This window comes from Eurytemora carolleeae, unplaced genomic scaffold (genome assembly GCF_000591075.1).
Source record: "Eurytemora carolleeae unplaced genomic scaffold, Eaff_2.0 scaffold149, whole genome shotgun sequence".
In the NCBI taxonomy this organism is placed as follows: Eukaryota; Metazoa; Arthropoda; class Copepoda; order Calanoida; family Temoridae; genus Eurytemora; species Eurytemora carolleeae.
Window position 1 is genome coordinate 153,782 of NW_019396075.1, and position 12,293 is coordinate 166,074.

Here is a 12,293-nt window from a genome sequence, read left to right on the forward strand (position 1 = left end):
TTCCTTGCAAGTATGAGTAATGTCTTGATATAGGATTAAAAAAAAAATCAGTTTTATTTTCAATTTGCAAGAATTATAGCAATTTTAATATATTCTTTCAACTAAGCATTTTTTTCAACAGAATTGTACAGAAATTAGTAAAGTATAAGCCCGACAAAACAACACAGGAAATCAAATAAAGCTTTTCCTAATAAAGATATTCTTAAAGACATTGTTTAAAGGTAGTTGAACTTTGAATGTAGTAGTGTTGAAAAAAATTTTAGGATTTATTTGAGACATATAAAACGTTTTAATGATTTATAATTACTGAGTTTGAGCGCAAAGTTGACGCTAACAATCATCTATTTGGGTGGTTACATTTTTAAAATAGATTTTTTTAGAATTATTAAATAACGACGACAAAAAATGTAAAAAGAATTCTACAGTAAACAAATTAGATGTTTAGGAACATATGTCTCAATTGAAATTTTCTTTATAAATCATTATTAGAATCATTTATTTCTTTTTCATCATAATATTGAATTTCTTATGCTTTATGAATTTGTTTGCAGATTTCTAAAAATTCTTCCAATGTCGTCTTTATAATAAAAATTCCAGGAAATTTACAGAAAATGCTTGTTAACAATGAGACATTACAGAAACCAATAACTGAATCAGATTACATATTTTCAATGATAAAATTTAATTTATTTTTCTGAACCTGTTCCTAAATAACTAATTAATTTACTGTCGAATTTTTACCACATTTTTCGTCGTCGTTATTGAATAATTTTTTAAAAACCGATTCTCAAAATCATCTCTCAAAAATGACCAATCTATAAGAATTTTAAAGATTGAATTAGCGCTCTTGCTGAACAAATATGAACCGTAAAAACGTCTTATAGGTCTCAAATGATTTCTAAAATAATTCTCCACAATACTACATTCTTAGTTCAACTACCAAACATTGCAAGTCACTCCCTTTTATTGCAGAATCAATTGTTTAGTATCAATATTATAAGGAAACCATTAATCTCTGGGAAAGTACGTTACAAACTCCTAAAGTTTCATCTTTTATTGGAAACACTGTACAGATTTCATGAATACTGATATGTACAATGGCCTATTAAAAAAACTGGGATTTACAGGATTACTTGCAATGGATGAAACTTTAGAGGCTGTTGTACAAAGTTTAATTATGCTAGCACGCAGTGATGGTTCAATCCATCTGATAGGTTGTTTAATATTTGTCAAATCGTTTAGCTGAAATAAAAATAGAAAATTCAACCTTCAGATTGTCATGTTTTCAGTGAGGTCTATTCCTCTAGCTGTGATAAAATGTGTAAATGTTTATAATAAGAATGTAATAATTTAAAAAATTCAAAACTTCAAATCATATTTCCTAAATTGCACCACCAGATTACCATAAACCCTAATGTTTTGATCGATTTGACCAAAGTACCAAATCTTGTTAAAAAATCAAACCTATTTGAAATTTTTACAATAATTCATTGTTCACTTAGTCTTCCTGTTCACTGGTATTATGTATGTCTGTCAGTCCTCACCAAAAACTGCAAAGACTGCTTATCTCCTTTCACAGGGTGGGCTAGATAGGACTAAGTTGACTAAGCAAGACATGCTACTTTTTTAAGATAGGTTTTTAGAGTGACATCTCACGGCCACTTGTTGCATATAATACCCATTCAGGGGTTAAGTTTTGCAACTTTGAAAGAAATACTCCAATTTTAAACATGAAACATAATGAATTCAGTCTATTTGTGATTCGTATCCAAAGGATCTTTAAATATCCCTGAATACAGAATCCTGATTGGTCGTGTACAGTACTTGTACACAATAGAACATGCTGTGGAAAATATCGCATATTTTAGCTGATAATCAATCTCTGTAACTCTCTTATCTCTGTACTCACTAAATACACCTTAGTCAAATACCATTCCATTCTATTCTCTCTAAAGAGATAATTTGTTTACTTCGAAATAATCATGGGTAAAATTTCATAAGTTTTAGATAATGATTCGGGATTAAAGGGAGTGTTTGCGAAAAATGAAAGGGGGTATAGGCTTAATGCGATAAAAAAGCGCTTTTGATCGCTTCTAATCTTACTTCTATCTGTTGCGTCGTCTGTAAGGAGAAAATTGTTAAAAACGACTAATACCGAAGAACGTAGTATCCATACAAATTCAGACCGTAAAAAAATCTATTTAATTTCAATTAAATAGATTTTTTTACGGTCTAAGTCGTATGTTGCTTCTTTCTGAATTTGTATGAATACTACGTTTTTCGGTATTAGTCGTTTTTAACAATTTTCTCCTTATAGACGCAACAGATACAAGTAAGATTATAGAAGCGATCAAAAGCGCTTTTTTATCGCATTAAGCCTATACCCCCTTTCATTTTTCGCGAACACTCCCTTTAATTACTATTTATTTTTTTCCATTTAAACAAAAGGCATCCTTCCGAATTGTTTATACAGCAAATGTCTTTAAAAAAACAGTGTAATTCTAAAATGTTTAAGGTTGATGCTGAATAAACTCACCTACAGGGTCCCAAACTAATTATAATATCATGTTATTAAAATGAACTAACATAACATTTTCTTGGGTCTAATTTCATCACTCAAAGAGTATAATTTAGAATATTACATTTATTTTCTTTTACAAGCTTTTTTACTTTTTTAATACATATAGAGAATTTTTCCTTTAAATAGTCTGTTCAATCTAAATAAAATCAATAAATTAATAAAATGATATTTATTACATATATGTGTGAATTTAAGATGTGGTTTACTTTGCATTAAAGGATTAAATACGTTAAATCAATTTTCAACATTTTAGCACATAACATACAGGGTGTCCCAAAAAACATGGGAATTCAGTGACAAATTCGATATCGTCTTTTTAAATAATTCTTTGGTTTACTATAGTGATACCTACTGAGAAAGCTGTAATCTGTTAGAGTTTCGTCTGCTATGTTCACATGTTGTTTGTTTATGTTTTGACTGCTGAGTGCATACGTTTGTAATTAGTAAAACAAGAAAATTGCAGTACAAACAGAGTAAACTTGTCCGTCTTCACTGTCCATCTTGCGGAGACATTATAGACACATCTTTACAGTCTTTTACCCTTTTCATAAAATAAACTCTAGCAGACATAATAATATTATGGCTTTTGAAATTAGGTATTACAATGCTAATTCATAACAAAGACGATATCTATAAAAATTTGTCACTGAATTCCCATGTTTTTTGGGACACCCTGTACAAGAAATAAGATTTTGCTATTATAAAGCTAAACTACCATGTCCATCATCATATTAGATCGTCAATAGCTCTAAATTGAGAATTTAGGGACTTAAAAGAAAATTCAAAAAGAATCAATCATTAAAAAAAATCTATAAGGTAAATATAAATATTTCTTGCATATAATACTAGGTTTTTTAAGTAATTTTTGCATATTTTGGCGTCAAAAGCTTGGAGATAATCCAATATAATATGGGACACTCTGTATTTTCCCAATTTCGAATCATTAAAAGGATCTTTAGAATTCAAGATTCAAGCTTTTTCACATTAAACTTAAGTAAATTACGCTTAAGATTGAATCAGAGTCAAAATTAACAGGCTTAAGTTAATCTATTTTTAATAGTGAAACTGCTGTGAAACATTCTTCACTGTTAACACTTTAAAGTAATCATAACCAAGTTTCTTTGAGTGCCATGATAAGGAGACAATGTTATGAATAAATATAGACCTGATTTTCCACACTTTTTCAATTAGTTTCTCTTTCTGATGACCCAGTATCCAAGTGGTTTAACCATCCAGTAAATTACATCAACAAGTCCAAGGAATGAAAAACCGAGAAACAAACCTTGAAAATATTAGCAAATAGTACAAATATTGTATTGCACTGGTGCACCCATTGGTTGGTGTTACCCTGTCCAAAAATTTCTCAGTTGAGGACGTTTTGCTCTTTATGCATATTTATTAAAGATTTAATTTACACAAGTTAATTTCAAAAATATTTATAGAGTTATTGTTGGTTGCCTATGAATTACTGTAAACTCAAGCAGTCGATAAAAATTGTCTTTTTTTTCATATTTTCCTCCAGGCATATGTTATTCTTGGATCGTGCCAAAAAATAGGTCAATATGCAACATGTAACATTCTAATTTCAGAAGTTTTAAATTGTGAATGAAAAAGAAATGTAAATGTATATAAATGTTCAACTTTTCGTAAAAAGATTTTTTATCTATTAGGACATAAAATTGTATGTATTATGACAACTTAAAATCAGCTTTTAATATTCTCAACTATTAAATTTTTAAAAGTTACCAAGAGTTCCTCCAATGGCTGAAATCCTATCTCCAAGTGGAACTCTGTCAATCAGTTTCTCCCTATGAAAAATCAAATATTGTAAATCATTTTTGTCTACCATTTTGTCAATAGATTTTTAACTTTAATAATTTATTTTAATTAAATTTTACAATATTTTTAAATTTTAATATGATATCAGATGGAAACATTCTATATTTCTTGTTTTTCATTCTTTCTTCTTGATCCTCCATTCCTTGTCCATCCTTCAATCATACTTTGGCTAATTTTGAAAATAAAAATAAATGAATTTTTTGGATGTTTTCTGCAGCTAGCCAAATTGCAGAGGCAGAACTATTTTTTGGAGCCCTGTATCTATATTCTATATTTTGAGAATGGCAAGGTTACTCTCTCCCTTGTTTGTTTTTAAATTTTGCTTTAGTCATGTTACTAAGTCAGCTCTTGCATTCCTAGCTATAACACACTTCCAATAAAATTTTCTTTAATGGGGGGGAGAGGGGTGAGGGGGGCATTTTACATATTTTCCAGTTTTTTATCTCGAGTAGGACATAGAGGGGGGGATGGGACGTCTGCCATCCTGTGTATTTGTCTTTATTCGCACTCAGTGAAAAACAATAAATAGTAGCGTAAAGCTCAAATCCCCTTCTAATTTTTCCTGTTCAAAGTTTTCTTCTTCTTTCTTGATTATCTTGCTTTAAGCACCCATCTCTACTGTCAAGAGATTTCCCATCCATTTTTTTCTGTTCAATTTTTTTTTCTTCTTGCTTCTTGTTTCTTGTTTTTACACTTTAAGGCTCTCCAAATAGTTCTATTAACATCGAGTTGTGGAGCAGGTAGGAGAGAGATAAGGAGGTTTGTAGAAAGAAGGGTATAGGGGATTTCTCCCTGTGTTCCCTCATTTTATACTGTTTCCCAGTTAGGGGAATTAAGGAAATTACCCATAACTGCACCCCTTATGCAAAATGGTGAGTTGTGATTCCTGAAAGCTCTCTTGAGAGGTATCTTCCTTGGCAGTCCAGTCCTCACATCTGGTCGAGTAAAAAACCGGTATCGTTGTGCATGGCTTGTATTCCCACGAGGGGTTAAACTCCTCTTTCAGTGCACCAAGCTGAAGATGAAGTTTTGTTTTAATCTATGCTTCCAGCATCCCCTGTAGGATACAAGATGCATAACTAAACTCAGCGTTTTTCCAGCTGTAATTCTGGGACCCATTTTGTCAATATCTATTGTTTACTGAAAAACAGTCAATTCGTCAGATTTGTTTTTATTTATACTTAAACATGCAAAACTGCAAATATTGATTAATTTACTTGATAAAAAAGTTGTCCTGAAAATCCAACCAAACTGATGCAAGATTGAGGGCCCTATCCCTAATTAAACAGTTTATAAGACTTTCTCTACAGACTCTTTTAGAATCCAGGTTGTCTATATCTGCTGTCATGTTGGATCTGTAAAATATCTGGCTTCTATCTCCTAAACATGTTTGCTGATGAGTTAAACAAAAGAGAATAGTCACATACAAATTTTACAAAAAATCAATATGCAAAACTTTATTTGCTATCCTATTTACCTTTCGGTGCGTCTACAACATATTCAAATAGAAATTTCTTCTGGTTTTGCTGGATAACCATTGCTTCATCTTCCCATGAATTGAACCTGTTTTTAGGTTCAAGATCTAAAATGTTTCTATTCTCCAACGCTGTTAGTGTTTTTGTCGCAGAAATCGGAATATAGCTCACACCCTAAAAAATGGCATTTGAATGTCTGATTCAGTTTTTTAATCAATTCAAACTCTTGTTGTTAATATTTAAATAAATTTGGCAAAAAAAAAATTCAGACAGAACCCACAGAGCAGGAAACAGGGTAATAAATGTTACTTTTTCCAAATATATTGATAAGTACAATAGATGGCAACATAGTATTTGTACACTCTCAGTACAGCTGTATTCTTACATCACAAGTGTTAACTCAGATTGTGTCCGACAAAATTATTGATATTAGTGATAATTTTGGAATAAAGAGCTTATCTTACAGTGAAAAAGGTGCAATTTTATGTGTTATTTATTTTCCGTTTTTACACTTTTTATTTAATCTTGAAAAACATGTCAAATAATGTGAGAAAATTAATTGTTTTCCTTGTTATATTTGACACTTGTGACATCGTGTATAATTGATCCATTTCTCTGTTGCCACCTATTGTACTTGATAATCTATTTGTTTTTTTCCATTTCTTTCAAGAGAAAGTCATATTTTCTTAGAGTTTGCTTAAAGCTATCAGAGGTTGTAATGTCTGTTAGAATAAGAAACTAAATAATAAAGATTTAAAATCATTTGTATTTATGACAATTGCCAGTGGCAATATAATGAAATTGCTTGTTTTTCTCAAGTTTGTATACCTACCTCACAATCTGGAAAGCAATCACAGGATGGACTGTATGGATTACTGAAGTCAAGAAATCGGTTTGCCTGTATGGTGCTCTGTTCATAGCATTTATTCCCAAATAGGTTACACACAGGTTCAGTTTGTTTCTTGAGGTCCAGATACCAGGGTAAACAGTTACACTTCTTCCTTACCATCTCTAGTTTACATTCAAAGATGCAATTTTGTTTGGTATATTTTTGGAATAATTTCATTTCTCCAAGTTCATGCTTAAACCTACACTTGCGCTTTGTAATACTGTATTTTTCTAAGAACTGCTCAGTCTCTGTTATTTTTACAGTAAAAGGAACCCTATATTCTCTCAAATAATTAGTATTAAAATCTTCACCATTTATCAAAGAAATTTTGTTGTCTACAGGTCCTTGAAAAAGAGGAACATCATTACTGGAATGAAGAACGATATGAAAATTATTAAAGTTGTCATCCGTTAAAGTTTCAGGGAAGTTAAGGGTCATTCGATCAACTATAATAGAATTATCTCTGAAGGTTCTTAGTTCTTCTGTAACACTAAAATCTGCAAAAGAATCCAAAATCAAGGCTATCCCATTGTCAAAAAGTTTAGTCATTCCATTTGGAGGATAGATTGCATGGACATCATGGAAAGTTGTGCATAAACCTACATCTGTGAAACTTTGTTCAACAGATTCACAGAATTTGTATCCATAGTTGGTTTCATTAGATCCAGTATTTACATTTGGTTTCTTTATCAATTGTGTAAACTTCTCTTGTTCATTTCCTGTGAAACAAAATGGCACAGTCCAGGTGCTGTTCTTAGAATATTTAGCTGGATGGGAGACATAGCGCAACAACTTTTGTATTTTCTCATCTTTTGCATGTTTTTGCATTAGTCCCATATTCTTACAGAATTGCTTGCACATGCTGGATGGGTCAATGCATGGGTCCTCAAACTCAGGTAGATTGTTAAAAAGCTTCTCATATTCAACAGATACACATTGTTTCTCAGTTTTGGTCAGACTTAGCCAACTGTTTTGTCCAGCAAAAATATTTTGATGTTCAAAAACTCTGTTTCTAATAACTTGATATCCACCTATGAATATAAATATGAGTATGAATTCTTTAAATCAAATTCAGAGGAAAAGAAGACCTACCTAGAATTACCAGAATATCAACAGCATCTATTAAACTCCAGGACAACTCATATTCTCCAGTTATTTCTTGAAGAATTAATCTGAAGAAATCTTGTAATTCTTTTTCTGTGTTTTCAATCAACTGGTGAGTAAGATAACCCAGATTGTTATCATTGTATAAATATTGTTTTGCTAAGGGAACAAGAAAATCTCCAAGATTGTTGAAGTTCTGAAACTGCAACTTGGAAAGCATCAATAATTCTTTAAACTTTTCTGATAGTAAAGGCCATAGGCTGTCATTAGGTGATAATACATAAGACTAAAATATGCATCTTTAAATTCTATTTTCAATATTGTTAATTCTTTTAAAAATCATATTCACCTCAATGTTATTAGGTGGGGGTAAGCTAAAGGTAAAGTTTTGATTTCTAATAATTTCCCAGACTAGATTATCTGAAGTGGTTGGGATCTCTTGTTCATATTTACACCATGTACACTCAGATGAATCTGGAGAAGTAACAGAAGAAGGCAGATATATTTCCTAATAGATATTATGAATATAATTTCATTAAAAGTAATCCACTAAGGCCAAAGGAACTGAGTCTTTGCCACAAACTATGATTTTCTAATCCCCATTTCTTTGCAACCCAAAGTTGTAGACCTTAGGTAATTTAAACTTTAAATTAAATTCTGTTGGATCAAATGATCTAAGTTTGAAATATCAAAGAGTTACACCATTAGATTGCAAAGAAATTGGAAATAGAAAATTTGAGCTTGTGGCAAAGACTCAAATCCTTTCATAAATAACTAGAAATGGCAAAATTGTGTTTCCTACAACTTTGATCAGAAGGCAAGAAAAAAAGTTATGTACGCCTACATAGTTTAACTTTGTCTCATTTTTTGATAAATCTGTGACCAAAGTATCTATTCATCTGCATCCAAATTATAAACTTGATAATAAAAGAAAAGAAAATCGCCAATTCAAGACATGTGGTTACCCGGTTATAGATTTCAAATTCATTAAATACAGTCCTCAGTCCTTTGTCAGAAAAACTGTGAATTTGATCTTACTTCTCAAATAATTACTACTTTTCTATGAATAACTGTATTTCATATACCCATTATATAAAGGAAAGAAATACAAACCTTGAAAACTTTATCAAATGGGTTTTCAGATACTCCACTTTCAACTATTTCCACTGTTAGTAGATCTAGGTAACTAGATAGCCAGCTATAATCAGGCATAGATTCTGGATACTGGAGATTAAAACTTAGTTTACAAGCAAACCCTTCTCCAGCGCAACCTACATCTTCAATTTCTTCATATCGAACATTCAGTCTATTCTTCTGATATTTAGACAGGGTTCGGTTGATGAGTACATCCTCACTAATCATTCTACTGGTCATTTCTATGACATACATTGCAAAATTGCAGGCCTCACTAAATATTTAAAAGTACATTTATAAAGACATTTTAACTGCATTTGTCTATAAAATTCTTACCTATTCATGAGGTAATTATTCAAATTTTCACAGTCTTGATAGGTTTGAAAATATGGATTTTCTCTTTCAGGCATTACTCTTAGGAAAACCAATTTCAACCTTAAAAAATTTTCATATTTTGTAACAAGCAGAGTGTTAAAATTATGTATCTTACCTAAGATTTTTTGATCAAACTTTTAAAAAAAACTACGGTTTTTTCGTACATAACAATTTTTTTTAACAAACTTTTGAAAAAACTACCGTTTTTTAACTGAACAAACGATTTTACCTGACAAATAATTTTACTGAACAAACAATTTTACTGAACGATAATTTTGCGAGAAAACGAATGAAATAGATGGAAAATAAAGGATAATTTTGTGAATGATTTAATTCAATTTTTTCGAACGATTGAAAAAAGTTAACAAAATGGGTCATTCACAAACAATGATCGAACAAGATTTTAAAAGTCAAACGCTAACATCTCTATCTAGGAAAGAGGAACTTATCTATCATTTGATGCTAGGCAAATTCATATTAGAAGATCAAATAGAAACAGGATTATGCTATTTTTTTCAGGCCAGAAGCAACACAAAGTTGGAAAAATTGCTTGAATTGAAAAAAAACTCATATTGGATTTTTTTTCTTTTATGATTCTTGTTTCCATGATTGTTATGTATTTAAAGGCTACATCACCTTAGAAGCATGTTATAAGATTGTTTCAACATGTCTCTATATTCATCTTTAAATTCCATTTCATTCAGAAATTGTTGCACCCCAGACCAAATAGTTGAACCTGAAAGACATGATTCTTAATCTTAACAACTTTGGAATCACAAAAATATTTCAGGCCTTAATGCCACAGAATTATAATTGTCATTTCAATAATTGGGTTTACTAGGTAAGGATTTTTCCCAAGTGGCAACTTCCCAAGGGTATTTTCCCAAATGCTAACTTCCCAAATGTGCAGTTTCCCAACTTCACAAGTCTGTCCTAGCTGCAGTGCTAGGCCCCCAGCCTTATCTAGCCACGGCGCTCTGCCCCTTAGCCCATCTTAGCCGCATCGATCGACCCCCATAGAAGCCTGAGGCGCCTCAGAGGGTCTAACCTAACCTTTTGGAAGTTGCCACTTGGGAAATTGCCCATTTGGGAATTTGCCACTTGGGAGATTGTTACTTGGGAAGTCGCCCTTTGGAAAATTCCTTTAAGAAAGTACCTTACACCAAATATATAAGTATGGGTATAAAGAAACTTCTTTGCTGTCTAAGACAATGTTTTTCATTAATAAAATTTCTGTTTATTTTCAACTTGTTAATAGAACTTTTGGGAGCCCTACCACACCATACTTTGTTTTGAATTCAAGAAAGGCTTATTCTATTTTCCCTTTATTAATTATCTAAAACTTCAATTTCTCAGTTGTACTAAACCCACATTCCACAATATGCAATATTCTGGGATAACTTATGCGATTTTACCTTTTCCTTGACCTTTTTGGATTTCTGTTTTTTGTTTGAAAACTCTGTACCTGCTGGGCAAACAGTAACACTTGGATATGGGATTCTCTGTTTCGGAACATTTTCAATTACAGTTTCAAATGGTCTCTCTTCCCACCCATCACACAGGAGCATCAGCTGAGTTGCGGTGACTACAACTAATGCTATGAAGATTGCGTACCAAATGCACTTCTTTAATTTCTCCTCTTTTGCTGCCATTATATGCTGAAATGAAATAAATGATCAAGGTGTTTAAAACTTCATGGGCAGTTTGAATTGAGTTGAACATAAAGAAGAAGTTGTGTCATTAAGTTGCAGTAAAGGTATACATATATGTATAGTATCATTCTCATATATAACATTTTGTATAGTACACTTTGTATAGGTAATTTTCTCATAAGTAACTTTTTCCTGACTTTTAATTTTTACCTCACAAACTCACTGGTACTTTTTGTAGTTCTAGACATGTAGATTTGAGAACTATAAAGCCATTATAGCTCTTGTTTTCAGAATTAATTGGTATAATTCTCAACAATTTTTACTTTAGCCCTGCAACCTTTTGATCACTGTGCACTGCATGGATTCTGCCCATGAAATATAGTTAAATATGGAAAACTCATTTTAAACAGAATATGCTCGCTGCAGTTATAAAATGTATTTGTCCAAATTTACTAAAATGTTTAATTATTTTTTCCACTAAAATTAAAGACCAAGGCGTTCTGACACTTCAAAGTCAACCCAGTCTTGACAACTTATGGACAAACACAAGTTTCAGATCTCTGTGGTAAGAACGTTTAAAGAAGAAGAAAAGAGCTATATAGAATTTAGAATGTAAAAAACAGTCTTAAAAATTCCGTACAGTCGTCTTTGATTTCTCATCATTTCTGGGTAAGTTAATAATAATTCACCCACTCCCCTCATTGACCCCCCCCCCCTTCCGCTTTACTCCTATTCNCAGCCTGAACCAAGGGTCAAACGGTCAACTTGAACCTTCTTATCAGTTGTATTAACAAACACAGTGGCTGAACAGTTCAACTCGGATATTGATTCTTTTCCCCGGTTATATTAAGAAATATTTTAATAAACAGTAATAACCAAAGAGAATAGAATATATAAGAGGGGAATTTAAACATTCCCTTGCTATGCATTTTGTCAGTCCCTATCAGCCTGAAAGGTAGTTCAAAGTGTACAATTCATGTAAAAGTTCACAGATTATACAAATTATATTCTATTCTCTTTGGTAATAACCAGAAATATAACTCTGAAATAGGAAGACGAGCTTTTAAAGTTAAATAACCTTGACTGTCAAATTAGCATTTGAAGTCTAATCCTTTGTGAATATCCCTGCAATACGAAAAGAGGGCCGTGAATAAAAGCGGTATTTTTTTAAGTGATCAAAAGGCACAGTAAGGGTTTTTTATCGTTTTTGAAAACGATCGTTTTTTGTTTCGTTTTTCAATCGT

General features: G+C 31.6%; 1 protein-coding gene across 1 annotated transcript; it reads right to left on the reverse strand.

Moving 5' to 3' along the window:
• Positions 1-3,457: 3,457 nt before the first annotated feature.
• Positions 3,458-11,051, reverse strand: LOC111714157 (uncharacterized). The gene is made up of 11 exons (XM_023489208.1): positions 10,863-11,051; positions 10,034-10,133; positions 9,359-9,457; positions 9,002-9,296; positions 8,238-8,396; positions 7,877-8,174; positions 6,728-7,815; positions 5,898-6,069; positions 5,638-5,800; positions 4,328-4,389; positions 3,458-3,863 (listed from the first exon to the last, which is right to left on the reverse strand). The coding sequence occupies exons 1-11, from the start codon at positions 11,047-11,049 to the stop codon at positions 3,769-3,771; spliced, it is 2,718 nt and encodes a 905-aa protein (XP_023344976.1). The 5' UTR covers positions 11,050-11,051; the 3' UTR covers positions 3,458-3,768.
• Positions 11,052-12,293: the final 1,242 nt, after the last annotated feature.